This window comes from Channa argus, chromosome 20 (genome assembly GCF_033026475.1).
Source record: "Channa argus isolate prfri chromosome 20, Channa argus male v1.0, whole genome shotgun sequence".
Classification (NCBI taxonomy): Eukaryota; Metazoa; Chordata; class Actinopteri; order Anabantiformes; family Channidae; genus Channa; species Channa argus.
The window spans coordinates 10,650,455-10,674,238 of NC_090216.1; the positions used below are offsets into that span (position 1 = coordinate 10,650,455).

The 23,784-nt window shown below is 36.9% G+C and overlaps 3 protein-coding genes across 9 annotated transcripts; all 3 read right to left on the reverse strand.

Annotated features, from left to right (window-relative positions):
* Window positions 1–464: 464 nt before the first annotated feature.
* On the reverse strand, window positions 465–9,387 carry smarcd2 (SWI/SNF related, matrix associated, actin dependent regulator of chromatin, subfamily d, member 2). Of its 2 annotated transcripts, XM_067487823.1 has the most exons (13): window positions 8,828–9,387; window positions 7,413–7,612; window positions 6,490–6,532; window positions 6,273–6,395; window positions 5,723–5,842; window positions 4,950–5,045; window positions 4,261–4,362; window positions 3,986–4,147; window positions 3,478–3,575; window positions 3,052–3,187; window positions 2,805–2,927; window positions 1,911–2,012; window positions 465–1,795 (listed from the first exon to the last, which is right to left on the reverse strand). In XM_067487823.1, exons 1-13 carry the CDS (start codon window positions 8,978–8,980, stop codon window positions 1,742–1,744), a joined length of 1,512 nt encoding a protein of 503 aa, XP_067343924.1. In that variant the 5' UTR covers window positions 8,981–9,387; the 3' UTR covers window positions 465–1,741. The 2 variants fall into 2 exon arrangements, with proteins under 2 accessions (XP_067343924.1, XP_067343925.1); XM_067487824.1 differs by lacking the exon at window positions 4,950–5,045.
* Window positions 9,388–11,106: 1,719 nt separating this feature from the next.
* atxn7l3b (ataxin 7 like 3b) lies at window positions 11,107–15,384 on the reverse strand. 2 transcript variants are annotated; one of them, XM_067487831.1, is made up of 9 exons: window positions 14,956–15,379; window positions 14,794–14,840; window positions 14,578–14,701; window positions 13,948–14,080; window positions 13,543–13,714; window positions 13,275–13,375; window positions 13,121–13,143; window positions 12,933–12,978; window positions 11,107–12,015 (listed from the first exon to the last, which is right to left on the reverse strand). In XM_067487831.1, exons 3-9 carry the CDS (start codon window positions 14,626–14,628, stop codon window positions 11,936–11,938), a joined length of 606 nt encoding a protein of 201 aa, XP_067343932.1. In that variant the 5' UTR covers window positions 14,629–14,701; window positions 14,794–14,840; window positions 14,956–15,379; the 3' UTR covers window positions 11,107–11,935. The 2 variants fall into 2 exon arrangements, with proteins under 2 accessions (XP_067343932.1, XP_067343933.1); XM_067487832.1 differs by lacking the exon at window positions 13,948–14,080 and having other exon boundaries at window positions 14,956–15,384.
* Window positions 15,385–15,658: 274 nt separating this feature from the next.
* On the reverse strand, window positions 15,659–21,972 carry LOC137105512 (nucleolar transcription factor 1-A-like). 5 transcript variants are annotated; one of them, XM_067487828.1, is made up of 16 exons: window positions 21,817–21,972; window positions 21,612–21,701; window positions 21,262–21,437; window positions 20,916–20,993; window positions 19,813–19,968; window positions 19,636–19,725; window positions 19,381–19,427; window positions 18,451–18,586; window positions 18,281–18,322; window positions 18,135–18,203; window positions 17,811–17,869; window positions 17,502–17,691; window positions 17,361–17,408; window positions 17,198–17,272; window positions 16,778–16,846; window positions 15,659–16,687 (listed from the first exon to the last, which is right to left on the reverse strand). In XM_067487828.1, the coding sequence occupies exons 2-16, from the start codon at window positions 21,637–21,639 to the stop codon at window positions 16,634–16,636; spliced, it is 1,317 nt and encodes a 438-aa protein (XP_067343929.1). In that variant the 5' UTR covers window positions 21,640–21,701; window positions 21,817–21,972; the 3' UTR covers window positions 15,659–16,633. The 5 variants fall into 5 exon arrangements, with proteins under 5 accessions (XP_067343929.1, XP_067343927.1, XP_067343928.1 ...); XM_067487826.1 differs by having other exon boundaries at window positions 19,381–19,424; window positions 19,615–19,725; XM_067487827.1 differs by having other exon boundaries at window positions 17,811–17,866; window positions 19,615–19,725.
* Window positions 21,973–23,784: the final 1,812 nt, after the last annotated feature.

The window sequence follows — 23,784 nt, forward strand, 5'->3', positions numbered from 1 at the left end:
ATATTAATGAAATCCATTTCCCGTTATAACGAGAAAACCGAGTAAAGAAAAATTTCCTGGCAATTATAGCAATTTGTTGCCGTAATTAACAACCTGCATTAGCTCCCAACATCTCTATGTAGCCCTTGTTATACTTCTCATCTAGCTTAAGATAATCTTATTGAGTTTCAGACTGTGTCCATTATAAACAACTTTACGCTAAACTTTGGTTGCTTCATGACACTGACGATCTGAGACGTGAGACTGAGTGTAGGATGTGTTTGGCTTGGCTGTTATTTAAGGAGTGGTATAAACAGGGCTTTGATACAGATAGGACCAGCTATACAAGTTGAAACTGCTGCTCTTCCACCTGTCCCAACATGCACTCTTTATAGAATAAGCTCCGTTCACTTAGGATGCAGCCTGAGTAAGGGCCTACATTTATAATTTAACAAAATAATGTAGAAAAAGACACAAAAGCTGGATTTTCCATGCATAACTTTATAAAGCTGAAAGCAGGTGAAAAACTATGGATAGTATTGATATTATTTTAAATAAAATATTTATATAATTGAGTGTATACTGACAAAGTGTAAACAAAGGCTGAATAACAGACATTTGTAAGTATATTTATTGTAAAAAATACTCCAAATGTATAAAAGATAAAGGCTTTTGATTGATACACAACATGCAAACATTTTACAAAAGGGCTGTGCAAAAACATTTGTACATAAATTTCTCAAATGCACAACTGGCATCTGTTAACATGGAATGTTTAAAGAAAGTCTGGACGTTTGCATACAAAACCTTAACAAAATAGCATTTAAATGAAAAGTTCAATCACAAAACTATGAACTGTACAAAACAAATGTTGTTGTGTTTAACTGATACAATGCAACTGCATTCTTTCATTATTAATACCAGTTAACCTTCTTGGGAGGCATGGATCTTAAAGTCCAAAGAGCCTGCCACAGTTCCTCTTTCTGACATTAAACAATGTGAAAAAACCCAATAATAAATGAAAACAACATGTAAACATCCAAGAATTACAAAAACAAATAAAAGATATTTCAGCTTGACAGAGTGGAATTGTGCTCTTCACATATAAGGGGATCTTTTCCCAGAGTAGAGCTTTCCTGGAGTTTCTCACACAGCAATAAGAAGTTAGCTTCATTTCAAACAACATATCCACTAATATTAAACAGCACCAAAACCTTTACAATTCTTATTGGCATAAAAAAAAAATTGTTTCTATGTAAAGCAGAACAGAAGATATTATTTGAATAATCTTGATGATTCCGAAGATAAACCCACATTTTATATTATAAAACATTTTATGAATTTTAGAATTAAATGCTAACATGCCTTTCAAGTCTCATTTAACTGATATGTTACCAGACATCAGGTATTGATTCTAACTTACAGTTATGGCTTTAAAATGTGAAAGCTTTTTAAAATAAAACACAATGTGATTGCCCAAACACCTAGACAGCACCAATGCTTAACATATTTTAAGCATATTGTGCTAAAAAAAAAAATAATAATAATAAAAAATAATGCAAAACAAGCAAAGGGCTGTTTGAACAGGCTAAACACTTTACATAATGCACAGCAAAGATTTCATTAACGACCACCACAATCACCACTTTGGTCCCACATACTTTGTTGATTTTACAATTATGACAAAACTTAGAAGCTGGAATCTTACACTTCAACAGTGAGAATAGCTTTTGTTGGTTTTTGTGACTCCTGGAATGTGTCTTCAGGTGAGTCTGATACCCAACACCTGCTCCAATTCTTGTCTTCTCTGCTGCACCTGAAACAAAAAAGGACTCTCAGTGCAGATGAACAATAACACTACCAAAACCTTACAATAAAACATCAAACAAACATCCAAGTTGCAAAGTACAATCGAGTCAGTAATTCCATACTTTGGAGTAAACGTATCTGCCCACTGCCTCTGGTACCCAGGGTGCCTGATAGAACTCAGTCCTTCTCTCTTCTTCAGGGTTTCCTGTCACATCTGTCATCAACTGATGAAAAAGAAATGTAGGATTGAACGTGTGGAACCAATAACAACATAAATAAATACAGTAAACTGTTTTGGTAAAGTATGCCAAGGAAGAAGATAAATAGATGCTAAATACACAATAACAACACTGACAAATGGTTGAGCATTTATTTATTTAGTTACCAAGCCCAGTATCTTCATAAGCATGTTTGTCATCATCAGTCTCATTATCTGATTTGAACTAACAATACTGTAAAATTAAATATGTTTTTCTTGTTTCTATTTGATTACAGAAGTTATGTTTTAATGGTTTTATATCTATTTATTTTATGTTGAGGCAGATCCTCTAAACTACAGGAGCTCAGAAGGGTCAAAAGTGAAGGGATTTATGATTCTGACTGATTGTTAATTTTCCAAATAGTGACATGGTACATATAAATCTATTGGAGCATGGGTTCCCAAACCTATTTCAAAGCCACTAAAATAGAACGAGCTTCAAGCCATGACACCCACCCTTTATTAATTATCGAATAAAGACAATAATTTCATTTTGTTTGATTTTTCTCTTTCTTTTCTAATTTGCTGTGCCCCCAGTGTCCTCTGAAGACCCCTACTTTTAAAACTTTTTTATTTCTCCAGGAAAATACAGTTTACCTTAAAACAGATATTCTGTAACAATTTGTGAAAACATGATTATATTTGACAATACTAGGTGTAAAAACAAAGACCAGTATAGGTATCCCTTATTTGTCCAAGGACTACTTTGGAAAAACCTATATGTAGAGTTAGTTAGTGTCAGGCAGCAGATGTTTACCTTCAGATCTCTGCACTGAGACTTGAGCCAGTCCTGGATGAAATCCTGTGGATTATTGCTGAAGCTCAGCATAAAGTCTCTTTCTGTCTTCAGCTGATTAATGTACTCAATCGTCTCATGGATCTGCAGTGATAACAAGCAGCACAGTTATGGATAGCACTCTTAACAAACATTCAGTCCTTTTATTTCCATTCTCTTAAACATTTCTGTGAGGCACAGAGATCAGTTAAAGACTGGGAATCATTACCTTCATCTCCAGTGCAGCTATTTCCTGTTGGTTGGTTGTAGAGGACAGGAAACTGTTCATTTGGCCCTTCAGTGGGTCGTCCACCTCCACATCAATGTCATAGCACGCTGTCTTCTTCTGATCTGTGGGGTCCACACTGGTCAGAGAGCACACATAAAGAAGTAAGACTTCAGACCAGCACTGAAAAGCATAATCATAATAGGACCTTTCCTATAAAAAGGTTTTTCCTAAGAATACAAAATTTTAAAGCTAATTTTAAATGTATTGTGATTGAAACCAAAAAATACTAAACAAAACCTAAAACTTTGGAAGTTTTTTATAATAACTTTTTTATAATAAATGAGATCCTGACAAGAGTAGCAATTTGGGCAGAACAAATACAGGCAGAAACACAGAAAAGAGGGTGAATCATCCACATGTCTCTACCTAATGATGTGATTGATAATGATGGGGTCAGGGTGCTGCAGCAGGCCCGCCAGTTTCATTGGAATCTCAGAGAACCTCATGCGGGTACAGCCAAATATCTGAAAGACATTTGGCCAAAGAGCAGATTATGTTTGGCATACTAAAATTTTGCAGCACCTCAACTCTCCACAAGAATTGAATGATTAAAAAATATAGATATCACCTGAACATTCACAAGTCTAATACAGGCACAGTGCAGTAGGAAGTAGCAATATTTATTTCATACAAAATCAAATCTATGCATTTTTAATTGAATAGTGTCACTTATTCATTTGGGGAACCAATTAAATAATTCTATCTACCCATGTAATAGTTACTGACTTTGATAATACATGCTGTAAGAAATCATTATATTTCAGAAGAATTTTACAAATGATTGAGGGAGAAAATCGTAAAATCTAAGTCTAACAATTTTAAATGCAAAGACAGCATTTTACTGATTTGTCTCCTCTTAGAACTGCATGATTACCTGTCTGAAGTAGCGGTTGCAGTTGATGTACTCCTTTTCATGACTATCCTGGAGCTTGTTGTTCTTGATGTAGAGCCAGAGAGCTTGCATGATGCTGGCCCGTGTCTGTGTGTGCACACCCAGCAGGCGAGCCAACCGTGGGTCAAGTTTGTACTGAGGAGGCTGAAGTAAGAAAAAAAAAACATTTGAACAAAGATGAAGTTAGTGAAAAACATTTTTGACCTGGTCATAAAAGTGAAATGTGCAGTATAACTTTTGTGTGTAAGCACACGGACCTGGTGGTCAAGCATGAGAAGTAAGGTGCATTTGACATTCACATCACCAGGCCTTTTGACCTGGAATCCATCTGTCTCCTGAGTGGAGGGCATTCTGTGCCACTGAAAGATAACAATAATCAAATGATCAGATATTTTCAATGTAAAAGTTAAAACATCAAAAGTTATTACTGCACACAGCCCACAATTTAATCCTCCTTTTATCCCACCCTATTGTTACTTGTATCGGTACACAGATAAAAATACAGATTGTACATCGGAAACATGCTCTGAAATGATACCAGTTTTATTAAGTAGCTCTATGATTGATATATCTGTGTCCACCACTATTGGTTTTATGTGAAATACTGTTATATATTATATATACAGTTATATAAATGAAATCTACAAGGTTTATTTATAATATCTGGTTTGTTTTTAGCTTGGTTTAAAACCAGTTTTGGATTCAAAGACAAGCTAGAAAAAGTTGTGGGATGAAACTCTAAAATCATCTTCCACATTCCCCCTCCCCCCTGCTGTCAAACAAGCTCAGAAAGGATCAGTTCCAAAGTTTTACTGATTCCAGCTGAACTCCACTATTTGACCAGAGCTGAAAACGGTCTAGGGCTTGTGCACCAACAGCAAAACTAGAACCTTGTGCTTACAATTTAAAATGAATAGCATCCACTAATCATGACATTATGTCATACCTCTACTAAGTGGTTGTCAGGTCCATAGAGCTCCTTATCAAGCTCAATCACCAGGCTCTTGAAGAAAGATGAGAACTTCCTCTTTTGCTTACCAGGCTACAAAGACAAATAGTATCAAAAAGTGTGAAAACCGAGCATAATGATTGCTATCTGTGTTTTCTTACTATGCAGTGTCAGGCTGTGCAGCTGCATTATTTAGCTCTGACCCCACTAAGGGGCGCAAAGCACAAAACTGCAGACAACTGGAAAAAGCTGTTGTGCTGCACCCACTCCCCAGTGCTGTTTAAGTCTGTTTGCACAACATGACTCCTTTCACTTCTTCCCTCACATCCCTCTTTTTGTCTGTTACTCCATGCATAACTCCTACGCATGCCTAAACCAATGAGACAGAGGAGAAAATGTAACAGAAAAAAAATTCCTCCTTCATGTGGCCCCAGATGACACAATGAGCCAGAATTGATGGAGGGAGGGGAGGCATGTCGGTTCATGGTATGTAACGGCCAGTGGTTTCAATTCCCTGTTTCAAAACAGAACACGAACCTTGTGTGTGTGTGAGTGCATGTATGTGTGTGTGTGTTAGGAGATGTGGGGTGGAGTGGGGAAAGCTGTAAACACACATCTGGATACGTGGTCCGAGCCAAGGACATAGGCCAGCCAGAGCTAAGTGTCTGAAGCTTTCAGAAACACAACAGAGAATGAAACACTTGGAGCCAGATCACAATTGTGAAACAGAGCAAGAAGATTAAAACGTCATGGCTGCATTATTCACATACTTCCTCCAGAAGTTTGCCCTCCACTCTCAGTTCCCAGGAGGACACCTTCTCTGCCTCGTCACCCTCAGGCTTGCTGGGGGTGTATGTGTTGGAAATGTAGATCCTGAGCTTGCGTTTTTGCTGTTTCATAGAGATGAACAAGCAAATGTATTCCAGTGAAAACTGATTCTTAAACAAAAATGCCCCATCAAAAATCAGCAAATGTACTGGTGAAAGATAAGGCCAACAAAGACAATTTGAAATTATAATACTTAAGATATTCATGATATCCAACTTTATTTATATGATTCATGTTCTGTATTTTGCATCCCTTTGGTTATTAGTGTTAGAGATTCTGGCATTCCCACACTGAAACTAAACTGCCTACGCTTCAGGGATTCACAGGAAATGATGATTCATGTAATCCATTATTCCTCTTTTAATTCAACATGTCTGTTGCTAAATCACTTAGGACTGGAGACTTATTCTTTTAGAAATTCCTTGAAAGCCTTATCTCAAAGTGTCTCTTTATTATCTTAAAATCGGGCAATTCCCCATCATAAAGAGATACCATAATAGGTTTCTTGATGGCCTCCTGAATCTCCATGCGCTTTCGTGCGATAGTCTGATCCAGTTTTCTTTCAAAGGCCAATAGGTCCATGTAGGCCTGAGACTCTGGGACAAGATCTCGAATCTAAAGAGCCAATGGCAGAATTTAAGTATTAAAGGACTGCAGATGACTATAATTAAATTAGATCCATCTGTGATTCAGGGGATGAAAACCTTACCCTCTGTGGGAGAACCTTGTCAGCCATCTTGCGTCTTTTTGGCCTGAAGGACACAGAACAGGTCATCAAGATGATTTACAATGCACTACACACAGAGTGCATTAAACCATCCAGTGGCTCAAAATAATCAAACTTAATCAGATGAGAAGATTCTGCACTTGTACCAATGTTGTTCTTGTAAACATATGACCATCATTAAGCCAATTTACTAGTAAGTGACCATGTACAGCCACACACAAGATTAACAGGACAACCTGATTTACCTTAATTGATTATAAAGTATTTGTGAAGATATCACAGTGTGATAAGAAAATATTAACTTCCCCAGATGTGTACTTCAGGCTGCCACTTATTGCTATTGACTTCCTAAAAGCTGTTTTGTTTCTTTAATTAAATTAGACGGATCCCACTCATTTAGACATGATTAAATTCTGAAGCTCTTTAATGAGAATTTAGCAGTGTTGCTCACTAATCCTCTTATTCTAGGAATTTTGATGCAAGATAACCCTTTAAAGATAAAAGGTTTATTGTGGATGAAACTCTAAATAGCGCCTCACATCAGTTTGCCACATGTATGAGCGTGGCATCACTGAGCAGTCTGAAGTCAAAAATACTGTGTCTGCTGGCCAGTCATGAGATACTCCTATTCTTGCTTGTGTGTGAGCTGAGCTGTGCTTTTAACAGCAGAGCAACTTGATAAATAGACTGCAGAGACTTCTTCTAATGAAGAGTAGTGTTGTCAGAGTGTTAATGAGCCACAACAGGCAAAATTGGCCACTACATTTCCATAACCTTGTGACAATTTTACTACTGTGGTGTTATGTATAAATATACGTATCCTGATTTGGTTCAAGCCTGCTTGGTTGATCAACCTTGGTATTATTCCTCTCCCTCTCACACACTTTCACATCTTCACACTTTACCCTCGTCTGGGGCCTCCTCCCAGTGCCTCTTGCTGCTGCTGGTGATGCTGATGAAGGAACCTCTTCCTTGAAGCGTCCATGCTTGGAGGCCCCATACCCGGCCGCATGGGTATGTTGCCACCGCCATAAGATGGACCTGGTAACTGACCAGCCATTGATCCCATGGGGCCACCAACTCTACTGGGTGGCATCCCTGGGCGCTAAAGAAAAATAAGGAAAGCTGAAGCTTACAATTCACGTTTACTGGAAATTTAAAGTACTGAAAAGCATTGTTCTGCAGTAAACTTGCCTCGGCCTTAATGTTATGATGTTCCCAATGGAATTTTTTATTCAAATGTACTGTCAAAAGGGTATAAAATCCTCATTACATATTGGATAGTATTTCCTAAGTCTTCAATGTATTTTGTTGAAAATTTAAATATTTGATAATGATTGAGAGGGAGGGATGGTATATATAATAAAGCAACAATGTAAAATCTTTATGTGCATATTATGTCTTGAAGAAGATGCAGCTGTTAGTGATTTATTGTTTTCTTAACATCAATGGTGTACGAAAAGAGAAGTGCACAGCTTTGCCTACACTAGAAGTTTCTGCATACCCTAAATTATAGTAACAATAATAATAATATGCCGATTACTAATTATAATATTATAAAATAAAACATGAAATTTTTTTTGTTGAATTGTGTATGTATGTTTTGTGATGTGATATGAGTTTTTTGTATACGTATATATTGGCTACATTTTTGATGTTTTGAACATTATCTTGCTTTACAATGTACTTTTAGACTGAACAGCAAATTTACTTGAAAAACAGAAAACCTCTGAGTCCGTATGGCTTTAACTGACAAACAGAAGCCAACTATTCATGGTGTTCTACATCATGTCAACTACAGACCCCATGAAGCTGCAGATGGTGGAAAAACTGGAGTAATATATGCAGGCTTAGCTCTGACAGATGGTGGTGTTGATGAACTTACTTTTGCTTTTAGGCTAACTGACGAGAAGGGCAACCACGTGATTATTCTCTTTCACACATGAACAAAACATGGTTCTGTTAAAATACTTTTAACTAAACTTCAAAACATGTGATGCACACAATGATCAATCACCATAAGGACGATTATTTAAATGTTATATTCAATGTAGAGGTGGCGGTTAAGTCATTATATTTCCTTTTCAAATGCGGAAGTAGGGTCCACACCTTGACTTAAAACATGATCTTTAAGAGTTATTTCTTATTTAGACATCTGTGGAGGGTAATAATTATAGCTGCATACTCTTATTTAAATCCAAACTTAGGACTATATTTATTACAAGATATGTAAACTTTAAGAAGCAAACGGCTTTAAGAACACTTAGTTCAATAGAAACGTCAAATGTTTAAATAAAGATTAAAAAAACTGGATACCAACCTGGGGGTACTGGGGAGCGCTGCTCATGCTCCGAGGGTATCCAGCTGGAGCTTGCGGCATTCCTGGCATCCTCATGCCCGCTGCATGCCCAACATTCATGGCGTTCATGCTCGGATTCATCGGGGGACCGGTGTAGCCTCCTCTTGATGCCATCTTCTAGCTCCACAAGTGGTTTTTAAAAGTGACGGAAACTCCTACCAAATATCAGTGTGAACACGCGTCCAGCGGGCTGCTGAACGACGGTCAGTGGTGGCAGCTAACGGTGACTTTAGGTGAGATCTGCCTGGTTTGACAGCAGCAGCGCTGTCAACAAAAAGCTAGCTAACGTTAGCTCGTTTCTCACCGTTTCAAGTTCCGAGATTTGGCTCAACCTACAACTGCTTGTTTATTGGACACCGAGCAGCGGCTGTTGTTCGTCAGCCCCTTCCCTCCACCTGAAGTCTAACCATCGCTACCTAGCAGCTACTTTCCTCTGAGACGAATGAAAAACATGTACACGCCTGACTTACGACAAACTGACTAAAGCAGAAACAAGTCTTCTTCCAACTGCCCGCAACCACAATGTTAAGTGCTGCATTCACAGACGTCGGAATTTTCTGTTTCACTTTTTCTCGCCTAATGAGCGACCATAGTAGCCTTATAAGCCACAATTCTATAGTATTAACTTTTCAATTCTCAAACTTCATACAAAAGTAAATCCTGTTATTTTACGTCCTGTTTTTAAAAAATAATGAAAGGCAACGGACCTTTGTGTTCAGAGGAATGGATACATTCAATATTAATCAATTAAAAATGTTTAATAAAATCCTAAGAATGATCAAATGAACTCCGGATACAGTTGCTCCATTTTTTGTTGCCGTTTTAAAACCGAAACGAGAACATAATGAATACACTATCTGTGTAGCTTTAAGTTTAAACTCATTTTGAGCTGTAATAAATGTTTTAGTAATAATTGTATGTTGTAATTTTATTAAGATATAATGTAGGTTGTTGTTGCCTTTCGTTATTAGTTGTTTTAAATAGTTAATTCATTGTCATTCGATGTAAGATTTACTTGGGGAACCCAGGAAGATATGTTTTTAAAGGGTTATGGGAATCTTAATTGATTAATTAATTAATTGCATGAATACATTAAAAGGGTGGTTCAGACTTAAATTCTCACTTTTATCATTATGGTTACTTAAAATGTGTCCAGTCAATGTGCACTGGGGAGGCTATGGCTTTCTGAGGTTGACACCTGTGCATATTTCAATCCTCTTGACAATGTTGTTTCTACACCAAAGCCGCCAGTGTGTTGCAGTTAACTGGACTAACCTGTTAGGTAGCCTCAAGGCCTCAAGCCTCAAAAACTGGGCAAATGCTTGCACCGTCCTGCTCTTGCCATACTCCACACATTATGTATGTATCTTTTCACCTCCAAATTCCCATTTACACAGGCACCCATCTCTTTTGCTTATCAGAGTAGAAACCAGAGAAAAACCAACCAGTTTTCTGGAATAATAATCATTCATTTTTGGGCTTCAGTTGATAATCCAGTCCTACTCCAACCAGACATTAGCCTTTGGCCAGACCAAAAAGTGGGGTTAATTTAAATTTTCAACATGTCTGTGCCAGTTTTTCCAGCAGCTGTGGTTGGGACTTAAGTAGGGTTAACATAGGTTGGGCATCACAGTGATGACTGACTGAGCTTTGGACTAAGATTAGAGGACACTAAGGTTAGCAGAACCATAAATCAGTTCCTTCAGCAGTGGCTCTGTTACATACCATTTGTATTTGATATAATATTGGTAGTATTAGGGGTTCATATTAAACGCATATTTTGTTCTCTATGGCAATTTGCAGAGCATGTGGTCCACCTCTGTAGTAATATACCCTTAATAAAACAACATTGCATGTCATTTATTTACCAACACTTTTTTTTCAGACCCTTTGCCTTGACGCATCTTTCAAATAGGGCTTCTTGTTCTTCTAGGATCTTAATAGTTTAATTTGAAGCAATTCCAGCTGTTTGAACTTTGTTCTCTTCACCATTTCAGTTTCCTAATAATAACCTCCAAAACCCCTTAACAAAGCAGCATTTACTGTCCTATCCAACTGATGTACAGCTACTATAATCAAAAAACGTAAGTCTACACCTCATCATTTGATCAACAGCACACCCTGTTGGTTATTTGGTCATAAACCCTTGTACTTGGTTGCTGAGGCAGCCATTGTCATATTGCCATCTATAAAAACCATAATCAGTGTTTGTCAATAGTTGAATTGGGAACACAAGAGGATAGGACTGGTAACAAATCATTTATTAAGCTATACACATGAAACAAACTGAGCCATGATAGCAGCAATTCAACTATTGGAATATTTACACTATCACATCACACCAAGGACACGTGACCCTTTACAATGTAAACACGTAATACAAAGACATATTTGAACGCTAGAAAACGAGCTGTTCTATCCACCATAAATGAAACCAGAAACCTGCTTTCTGCAGAAAAATACCTGCTTGTACATTTTCAAAACAAGTTTTCAAACGTGAACAACAAACTGAGAGTTGCTTTTTTCTCCTCACACTGTTTTTAACTGAGAATACAAGAGCATATATGAAAATAAAAGACAAACCATTAGGACTTATTGTCTTTGATATGATTTTTCAGAGAATGAGATTTGAAAGGGTGAGGGAATAGCAACACACCTATTACCACAAACATACAGTACTGTATGTGCGCATTGTGACTCACACAGCTGCCTCTGCTTGGCCACTGAATGAATTACACCAGTATCTACTTCTGTGCAGTGAAATTTCATTGGTGATATTCATTATTTTGGACTCCAGCAAAAACCTATATAACAAAATTAATTAAAGTAATAAAACTGAGTGTTGGTGCAATGATTTTGTGGAAAAAAATCTGTCAAGTATACAGTGGGAGGTCAGTACTGCTTCTGCAGAGCAGCAAACACAATAAATGTCATCTGTAACATCAGTGTCCATTAATTTCACTACATAAAAAACCAAAAGTGTTATTGGTCTTCCCTGTGTGTGTCCACACATTTGCAGTGTGTCAACACATGATTATAAGAAAATGTGTGTGTTTGTGGCTGAGTGTGTTATTGAGGGAATGCCTCATCTTTCATCAGCATGCGTGGGCTCTCCTGGTTGTCCATGCGACGTCTAGGACCCATCATGCCTATGGAAATAAACAGGATGTTTGTCATTCTTTTATTAAATACCCCACCCAATTACTAAAATGTTTACTTCACTGTTTGACAAAAGACTGAGTCTAAGCAGGTTTTAAGTTGAGTTGTGTGTGCACAAAAAGAAGTACACTAAAACTGGACACAATAAAAAGGAAAAAAAAGGAAGAGGAAGCACACAGGTGTAAAAAATAACACACAAAAAAAACATTTTTATGAAGTATGACATGAATGGAAATAAAATAGGCTGAGTTTTACATCTTTACTCTAAATTCATAGAAGTAATTTATAACACTACAAAACAATATTTGTCCAGCATGTTACAACAAACTGCTATTTGATTTGTAACCACATGATCTCTTTTTAATTCTGAAAAACAAACTTACCACTGACAAATATAATTGAATTTTCTTTTACTTTGCACTTTAGCAACATAGTTTATCGACTGTGAGCTTTTGATTGGTTAAAAGCTGGACACATATGGTGCAGGGCTGTATTAGTAGTTCTAAATGCATGCACAGGTATTAAATTGTATGTAAAGAGTTTAAAATATCCTGGAATATGGGTAATTTATGTCACCACCACCAGTCTTTATATTTCTCTTTTTGGGGCTACCAACATGCACACAAGCAGAACACAGTCTTAAAATAGTTCTCACTTCCAGATCATGTAACCTGTCAGTGTTTCCAAATATTCCAGGGCTACTGCTGCTTAATATCTCCTTGAATATATATACTGCAAATGTTTTAGCAATAGTTGCATGTTAAGTTTCATAGATAAAATTAATGCGAGTGACAAAATAGCAGGAATATATTTAAAAATAAATACTGTATTTATGTTTAACAGAAATTTTTTCCCTAGGGCAGAACAGTGACATACATCATGGAGAGGTTTACATATGTCTACTTACTGCTCTTATGCTTGAATGATTTGGATCTTCTGGGTGAGTTTGGATTCTGACGGGAAAAAAAGAAAATGTCTTTCATTCACGCTAGCAAATCAATAATCAATAGTAATTTTCTAAAGGTGTTTATACAAATGAATTGATGAGCACAAAAACTGTAATGCTCTAAAAGATTTCATAAAAAGGTAACGTACCTTATCAGATTTCCTTTTTTTGGCTGTAAAGATATACAGTTTACATTTAAAAACTTTTGAGTAGTTTCACATATATGAAATATACTCAAAGGGTTATAAAAGTTCTGTTTCATTTAAAAAAAAAAAACCCTCACAAGTAGTGGCAGCATATTACCTTTCTTTTCTGCCCCATAAGACCAGTCATTATCATTGACGTCATCATTATCCTCTTGGTCACTTTCCGACTTGTTGTTGGTGTTGTTACCAGTGACTATTCTGTGAAAGAAGGAAGGAATGACATACACAATGACTTGGCATTTCTCACTGCAAACAACCTTATTTATTAATGCACATCAGTACCAATACATATGCAGTTATAATACGGGACAATAAAAATGCTGCGATCTCTTAAGGAAAGATGGCTGGCTGCTTCACTCTCATACCTGCGGTTGGCTATGCGACTACTGTTGCGTCCCATCCCCAGGCATTTCTCCAGGTGTGGGGCAAAACGGGAGGCAGCAATGCTCCTGCTGCAGTTAGGACATATGCACTCTTTGTTCTTCCACTGGTTGTATACCTGACCGAACACGTCCAATCCGGGCTGGTCCACAATTTCTGGGCATTGAAAGCAACAATTTCATCATGACAGAGCCATGGCACACAGACCAACACATTTTTTTATTTACTGAATGTGTTGTTGCTACAGTATGTCTTTGGTCATGTGTTTTCTATTTCTATTAATATGGACAAAAAGTATTTAGTCAATCAAAAAATTCACTTTTCTGTGATGATAAATAAAGTGTGTGCAGCTTTTGTTTCACTAAGACACAGAATGACTTTGTGCTAACCAAAGTCCCTCGTGCTTTCTTGGTCCGTGTCATCCAGAAAAAAATAGCCCTGCTTGACAGCCCGGTGGACCTCGAAGCAAAGACCGAGGCACGCATCCTCCACCAGGTCAGACAGGATGTCCTGAGCTAGGCTCTGGTGAGGAAGGATCAGGAAGCAGAGATAAGTCAGGCCATGAGACATTCAGGGATGTTTGGTTTGTTTTTTTGGTACACTTATGAACCTGGTGGCTTTAACGCTTGCATGGACAGGGGTCAGTATGGGAAAAATGTAACATTGAAGGCAGAAACAACCTTTGGTGGATTTTATAATCCAGCACCGGAATAAATGTTGTTAGATGCACAGGGCTTTTTTCTGTGTGCTTCAAAACAGTAATGCTGGTCATAATTGAAGGATCAGAACACACAGTTCATCAAAGATGACTGTGAATATAGGGCTGCATAGCTGCAGACCTGTCAGAGTGCTCATGCTGACCCCCTTGTGCACAACAACCTTAAAAACCACCAGTTGGTATTAATGTTGTGGCTGATATGTGTATCTTAACATTGTCTGCTCTCATCTAACTCCATTGTGTTTACAGATGTCCATGTTTGTCTAAAGCACTGCAGTCCTGGGCTCATGCTCTACTGTACCTCCAGCTTGCTGTTGTCCAGGCTGGACATTGAAACCTCCTCCATTTTCATTTGCCAGAACTACCAGATGAGCAGACACTGCTGTGGTCATGCTGTAGCGCAGCAAGCATTGGCCAAAACAGGGCTGCAGCATTAGGGAAATACACAGTTAGCAGCACGGTGGCAAAACAGAAAATGTAAATCAGTGTGTAGTCAACATGTGATGCAGATACTCACAACTTCACGTTGAACACGATCAGGGAGTTACTTCCCACGTTTATAACCTAAGAATAACACAAAATCCAATAACTTAGAGCTCGTTTTGTGGCATTGCAACACCTCAGAAAAGAGACACACACGGAACTAAACATGACGGTAAGTTGAAGTTCAAACACTAACCTCCTCTAATGAAAGTAGCTTAGCCAAAAGCTCTGCTGAGGAAAACAAAGAGCGTGGCTATGAATAGGTTGCAGGAATTGAAAATGCCAAGAGGTTAGAAGAGAGACTGTGTCCCCGCTCACTACACCAGCAGGTCAACAGCAGCTCCGAGCTAAACATGTACAATGTAACGTTCTTAGAACAAGCTGAGTCGATGGAACCAATTTGACACGGTGCTAATTGTTTGGCTGAACGGTTTTAGCAGTTGAAGAAACACATTTGACTACAGCGAGGCTTGTCCACCAACCCGCTGCTGCAGCTGCACTGCGGCTGTTCTCCTCACAACTCCCCCAAGAAAACATGAATGAGGAAAAACGACGTGTGTTTCCCCATACAAAGCCTAACAAAAGCAAATAACGCGATCACATGAACGCAAATTTCTAATTGTTTATTTACCTATTTCGGCAGGCATCCATCTTTACATCAGAGAAATCAGACAGTAGCAATCGATCGCCACACGACGACTTTCCACCAAGTGCTTCCTCTGCTGCACCGCCAGCTCTGAGTGTATGCGGCCGTCACACGGGGGCCAGCATGCGACTGCGTGAACCCCACAAGCAAATGAGGGTTAAACTGGTCTTTTGTTTGGCTTTGTAGTAGTCATTACAAACTATGGCATTTATTACAACCCTGCTCCAATTTGTGGAAACAAAATTGACAAACATTCTTAAACAGCGCGTTTATTAGAAACATACCTTCTCTGTGGGATTTACAAATAAACCACAACAGGACAATTCCTTTTTCTTTTTTTAAACTACAAAACAAAAACGTCCCATGAAACATAGCTCTGACATTGACAAACAGAAGCCTGTTTATGGCACTGTCCTTTGTAAAATGTTTCACATATTTTACATTACATTAAAAAACACAAACAAAAGGCATCTAAATTAGCTTAATTTACAAGGATCGCTTGGTTTTTAGACAACCTAAAGTCATTATGTTGATGTAAGGGCCAGACTATTTTGCTTAGCAGTTGCTGGGTCCCCCTTTAACCCATTTTTCCCGTGTGTGCACTGTCAACATGGTTGATCATTAAAAACTAAAATCCAGCCTTGTCTTGTGCCTATTTAAATAAATAATATTTTTTAAATATGCAGCATGTAAGCACAATAACAGAGCATCATAAATAGGCTGCAAGATGAGGTAATACACCCATCAAAAGTCTTTTAAATCTGTTTCTCAAGTAGCTCTTTAATATGAGCAATGATCAAGCACTTTTCTGCAAAAGTTACATAAGTTTATTTAGATGCCGATTCAGCAGGTTCCGTTAAACTCCAACTGAATCCCACACTTTGATCATTAATCTCTATTCAACCATGACTATTTAATATCAGAGAATTATCTAATATTGTAAACGAGGTTTTAGAGGCTTTCAACCCAAAACAACTAGACTTCATCATAATACCACAAGGCAACTGTTACATTGTAATAAACCTGCAACATTTTAGGTTCTCCGGAAGCCCTGGGCCTTAAGACACTTTGTAATCCGGTCTTGGTTGCAGGACACTGCAAAGGAGTACAAGCCATGGCAAAATGTCAGTAAACATAATAGCCATATATTGTGATGCTTCTTAAATCCAGATTCCAACCCTGAACTTGATAGTTTTGGTAACATTTCTCCTGTCCATCTCATCATCATCTAATAAATCTCAAATGCAATGTCTCCATCCTCCTCTTCTTCTTCTTCCTCATCCTGTGGGTCAGTGATTGATATTTATTTATAACATCTAGTTTCAAAATTGAATGAAAATGTAAATATTAAAAAGTGTTTGGATTTAGTAACCTCGTCAAAGTCCAAGTTGATCTCTTCTTCTTCACTACTGCTGACCTCAATGTCTTCATCTTCTGAATCCTGTGTGAACAAGACATGATGATTGAAAAAAAAAAAGTACCCTAAGTGTAGTAAAGGATATTCTATGTCTGATATTGTAGTTTTCCTTCATTCACACCACACTAATACACTGACAGTGTATACTGTATATTCACCACTAAAAAGATCCTAATAAAATAAATGTAGAGAATTAAAGAGAACTATTTTATGTGTGTGAATATATAATTCGTAAGTACATCTCATGGATAGTGTCAAATAAAGTACATATGATACACTATAAGAAAGTCTGTACTATCAGAGAGCTTTGAAATGGACACATTGTGAATTTGTGGATAATATGAGTGTTTTTTTTTTTTAAAGAATTTAACTTACCGATGGGCTGTGTGGGTATACTTTTGTGTCATAGTTCTTCTCATTGATCGTTTTGGCAACAAGGTACTTACATTTCTGCAAAGATCATTACTTTTTGAATCCAAGAAAATTATTGAAAAATTCAAATGGATACTTCAATATTTAAAAATTTCAAAGTGTTTACACTGGGGTTACTTGTCCGATACTGGTCCTGCTCCTCTGGTGTCAATGTCTGAAGAATGTAACAGGTGACATATTTTAAAAACCCGTTTGTAAATCTAGATAGATTTTTGCTTCAAAGACATTAGAAGATGATATGTTATACCTTAAACCACTTCTGCAGGTCCACTGAATATTTTCTAAACTTTTCCTTTGCTTTCTCTTTGTAGCGGTGCTTCTCTTTCACAGAGAGCTCTTGCCACATACGATTGACCTTTGCAAAGCGCTCATTTGCATTAGGGAATTCCTCCTTAAATCGTTCCATTTGATCTTTGCAGAAAATTACATTATGAGATCTGTGGGTAAAGAAAAAGTCAGTTAAAAATTCGTCTTACAGACAACTAAAGATGTGTTACTGCAAGTTTTAATAAATTCTTGGATTCTGAAAATGCAAACGTTGTTTGATGTTGCTTACCGAGATGGCATCTTGGGTTCACCAGGAAGTCTCAAAACCTTCACCTTTGCTTTAGTCTGCTACACAGTAATGATTTTGTTTTTTTTTTATATATATATATATATATATAAATTCACAAGAAACGATCAATCCAGTGTATGACTGTATGAACAGTGTTCCCAAAAGATCTTATTAAATTTGTTTAACTGCAAAGGTCATACATTTAAATGTCTGAGGATAATTAAAAGTTTGACAAAAGTGACAGTACAACGTATATGCCATTACTGAAAATGTGTTTTTTTTTTAAATACTAGATTTTGGTAGAAACCATGAAGTTACTCGTACCTCTTTCACTTTTGGCCTTTTGATGCCATTTTCCTTTAGAATCTGCTGCTGCTCCTCCTCGTCCAGAGTCTACAGCACGCAAGTACAAATGTCACAAACAGAATAAATCAGCAAAATGCTGTAGCTGAAGTCCTCAAATAACTTACGTTTAGATATTGGTTCAGCTCGGCCGCATACCCTCTCTTTAACTGAAAAAAAAAATAAAAAAAATAAACAAAATATTGCGTTTAGATTTAAAAGATTTTTACTGTAACCTGGCACAATACTCTTGATTTCAGAGTTTTTTGATACGATACAAGTTTGTGTGTGTTCATACCTCAGCACAGCGGATGTTGTACTCATTCCTCTGTTCCTCAGTCAAGTCTCGCCAACGTTGGGCCCATACTTTCGCATAGTAACGGCTTGACACCCCTGCCATAGACAGTTCTTTGCAGAAGAGTTGGTAGCCATTGCTAGAAACACAAACACGCACAAAACCAAACACAACTTGCATTAGCTTTTTTTTTTTTGTGTCCTCTCGCTTTATCCCGTGAGTTCAGGGTCACCACAGCGGATCATTGTCCACATTTTGATTTGGCACAGTTTTTATGCCGGATGCCCTTCCTGGCACAACCCTATAATAAAACAGGTTTAACCAAGTCAAAGCTCCTATAACAATCTTACTAAATTGGTGTTAAAGTGTCAACAAGATCATTTGGTTAAATATCTGAGGATAAATTTAAAGGGCGACTTCACCTATTTTCAACATAAAAACTTGCTATGGGTTTAGTTTAGTGTCTAAATGTACATTAAAGCTTTTAAACCTCCCTCTGACTTCTGTATATCTAAATATTTCTCTACTTCTAGCTGAAAAAACCTCCAAATGACATCAACTGGAGTTTTTCATCACCAGAAGTTCAGATGATGCCATCTGGAGGTGCTCTGGAAAAGCAGGTTGAACATGATAACAAACTTTATAGTAAGAGCAACGAGATGACATAATCTGATGTCATCTTAAAGCATTTTTCAGATAGAAGTAGAGAATGATTTTAATAGAGGCAAGTCAAAGGGAAGTTTAATGGCATTTATTTACAAGTCTTAGCCAAACTAGAACCAAAAGAAGGAAATTCAAAATCAGTAAAAGCGTCCTTAAACATGAAGAATATTATGTAAGCAAACGGCTAATCTGGGAACGTGCAACAAAGCAAAACAAGGCACTTTAAACCAGTTTCACTGGCACAGTAGTGATTGTGTGTGTGTTACTTACGAAGGAGGCTTTGGAGGCAGGTCATCTTTAGTATGCTGTTTACCCTGCTTTAATAGAGAGGTCACATATCAATTTGAAGATTTTTGTATTCTGAACCCTCAGATCAAGTAAATAATCCGTTAATCATGAACTGTTTAAAATCCTACAAATAATATATTGAGGAGAAAACAATGAAGCATTCAAACAGTACAATGCAGATCTTTATAAGGGCATGCTGATGTGACTATTGCTTACATCTGGGGTGTCTTCAGATACCTTCTTTCTCTTCTTCTTGGGAGGTTTTAATTCCAGCATTCTTCTCTCATATTCTTTAGCTTCAAGCTTGTATTTCTCCTTATATTGAGCCTACAATATATGAAAAAAGGCTGTATTTCATCTGAAATTGAAACTTAAGCGAACACAACATGAGAAGCAGCTTCTCATTGATGGTACCTTCTCTTCTTCTGGGAGAGTCTTGTATTTCTCAGCAATGGTTTGCAACAGCTTTCGGTGGCTCAGCTCTGGGTGCTGCTTACGAAACTTGGCCCAGTTCTCCTCATAAAAGATGGCATTAGCAGGATTGGGTTTCCTCGGATACTCAGGATGGATCTGCAGGAAAATCTGCTTCCATTAAATTTTCATTATCTATACACATAGTAACCTACATGATATTTTAACCCTGTACTGGGTATTTGTTTCCCTCCAGGATTTTACTGAGTTTTGGGGTTTGTTGCAGACTAAATGCCATATTCTGTGGCAAGTTTCCAAAAATATTGCAATGATGTTGAGATATTTTGAAGCATTTTTTGGAAATTGAATTGTGAAAACAAGTGAATATTTTAAAAACATTTTGTATAATTCATTTAAAATCAAAGGCAACTTGTTCCAGAAAGAATTAAAGAAACTCACTGTTTTGAGCAGATCTCTATCAGTTTGTGAATACTATATTATTGTTATCAACATGCATATATAATGTAAATCACATTGGTTATTTTAGCATTTGCAAAAGATATGGATGCATGCCATTGGTGTTACAATGATCTTTCTTGTCTGTTATCTGTGTGTTTCAGTTATTCTCCAGTTAAAGTAATAAAGTATTTAGATTTTTAAAGTATTTTTAAAGTACTCTTTGACTTTCATTTGTGTGCAACCCTAAAACTGCATGCAGTGTAAAGCAGTTCAACCCTATTTTTAAATGCAGAATATTAAGGAAATGCCTTGAAGTTTTTTGCAGGCATTTCACAGACATCCCACTTCTCTTCTATGAGTTTCAACATATTAATAGCAGCTTCTTGATGATATCTCAGAAATACTTATCTTCTTTCCATAACTGATTTGTCATTTGAATTGGTGTAGAGGTCAGTAAGCTCTAAGCAACAGCAAGCTCTAAGCAACAGCACCATACATGTGAGGTGTTTAGGGAAAGTATTAGTCAAATTTGCAAAATTGCAAAGTTCTAAAGATTATATGAAGACTGGTTGAATTTGCATTAATTAGAAATATTGAAAATTCGTGGAGGGACTGTTTTGGTTATAACTTGATGGTACAGAGCTTACCCTATTGTTGGGAACAGGACTTGAAAGGATCTCTTCAGCTTCATCAATGAGTTCTGTGAGAGTGCGAGTCTTGCGCATCTGAGCAGCAAAAACAAGAACATTAGACTAAATTAACAAAATATATAAAGGTGACTTTAAGGGATATTTTGAAATTCTAAATTGTAGTTTGTTGCATTTCTTCACCACGGAAAGTCTCCACCATGTTAATAATGATCCACCTATCATATTAAAACCTAGTGTTTTTCTGACAGTGTCACTAAAACTGAACTTCATATATGTAGCAAAGTTACAGCAGAACCAATGCTAGAGTTGCAGCAGCTGAATATAGACTCAAATTGGGATTCACCTTGTGCAAAATCTCTGACCACTTTTTTTGGCATGCTTCAGAAGAAAAAGGGGAGAAAGCCACCTCATTCCAGTCTACATGTTTCAGTCCTCTGGAATACACGCTCTTACTGTAACGTTTTGGGATGGTGCTTTTGATTGCAGCAAAAAGCTTCTGGAGGTTTTCCTTTGTCCAACCTGTGTTACAAACATAGTGAGAAAAGACCGTCAATAATTAGAATTAACGTTAGGCTAATAACACTGCAAGGGCCTAGTATTGTCATCTTGCATTGTTTTTTGTTCTTTGTAATTCGTGCAATTACGACATCTTAATATTCTGTGTATTGGTACCCGTTTGATTTAATTACCCACCAGATTCATCACTTTTATTTTCACTCATTTTTTTCTCTGTTAGCTGACTGCAACGGAGCTGAATTCACGCTAGGTCAATCCATGTGACTTCTGAAACGAAATATAAACATTTTAGCTACTTCGCTAATCTAGCAAGCTTAGTTTACTTATCGACAGTTTGACAACAACCCAGCGACATTTAAACAAAATATCCATAATTACTGACTTTCGCTGTGTTCGCTGTGCTCATTTACAGGGAAAAACCACCCCTATGAACAACGGAAAAACAAATCTAAGTTTATGGTACTAGGGGAAAAACGAAAAATAATACACGCATGTATAAAGGAAAAACTTTGCCGAGAAGGCACCCAATCACAAGCAAGCAACGGATAGCGTCACCGAAAAAAGCTAGAATCAACCAATGAGATTGTTTCTACTTCTTCTTCTTCTGCTGCTTCTTCTTCTTCGTCTTTTCCTTCTTCTTCGTCTTCTTCTTTTTGGATTATCGCCAATGGCTAATGGCAACCACTGGAACTGTCTTCCTCTGCTTCGGAGTGTCGGTGAGTGTCTGCCGTAAATAATTCATTTTTTATATTTAATGTTTTTTTGGGGATGAGGAACAATTTACAAACATGAAGGCATAACAATAAAACAATGGAAGGATTAATATGTGATAACTCAACTCAGATATGGTGGAGAAAAGATTATAAATAAAGTATATATAACTTATGGTAAATGTCAACCAACACAGAAAATAAACACAGGTTAATACATGAGAAAAAAGATCATAATAAATAAATTACTACAATAAAAAGAAAATAAAGACAAAAATAAAAATGTAAGTTTTGTGTGCAAAAATGGCTTTGCAAGTGGCCAAAAACTCCTGTCATCATAGTTTCTAAGAAGAGCCTTTGCTTGTTTTTTCTTCATCAGTTTTAAAGAACAGAGATGGTTGTCCACAATGTCCTTTTTAAAAACAGAGAAAAGAGACTTTCTTTTCCTCCATTTGGATGCATGTATGAAAATCATCAACCATCCAGCCATCGACGTCAGATTGTTAAATACCATATCACTTTTTCTTATCCTTCAGATTAATACCAAAAATAATATTTTCCCTTTTACCGTAAATAATTAAATGAATTAGTGTTCAGACGCGGGGGGGGGGGGGGTACCGAATCACAGTCGTGAAAAATCAACGGCAGGTTTAAATACACACTTAAGATCTTATGATGTTTACCCATGCGTCAAGCTACAAAAGATATGAAAGCAGAGTTACATATATTAAAAATTGTACTGATGGAGATTTATGTTCCTTGGAAATATCGTTTGCCATATTTTTTCATTTTGTTTAGTTTTTTGACGCATGTAAAAACAAAATCGTTAAAGTAAATTAAAATTAATACAGATAAAAAGTGATTGTATGCCACCACAGACCTGCCCCCTCTCATACAACAAATTTCAACCCTGTCCTTCAAAATACATTCGAGTAACTGCTTTCCAACATCAGCCCTCGATCTTCCTTTGATCCTAACCAGCTGCTGTAACTGCTTTAGTGCACTGAGAACAAGGCGTAGCTGAATTCTATAGCTTATTAAATTTTATTTAAATAGCACTAAACGCATAGCATTAAGGAAATGATGTTATACATAAACTATTATTTATTGCATAAATAAACTATTTTAATCAATCACTGTCCAACCAGTAGTTGTTCTACATTGGTGCAAAAAGTTTATGAATAAGTGATCAAGAGAGAGATAAGAGATCATATCAAACACAGTTACCAAACAGTTTTTTGTGATTTACCTATTTCCCATCCGAATCATTAGTTTCAAACAACACCATTTGCATATATATTTAGTATATGGTATATGTGTCCTTCAGGCATATATAGTATGTCTCTATAGTTTACCATCACTGATAAACAGTGCACATAATTTCCACTCGTTAGCGTGTGTATTGCTGTGGCAATCATGCATTAACAATATCTGATTACTAAAAATATAGAAAATTTAGATGATATAAATTAATGGAATGAAAAAACTAAATAAAATTCCTACTAACTTTCAAGATTTAGAATTTAGGCTAGTGTAAAAATTACATTTGATATGAATTCTGAAGTTGCCAGATATGGTGGCTTATTACAGAACAGTAATCCAACTAACAGTTATATTAGTGAAATTGACACAATCTATGG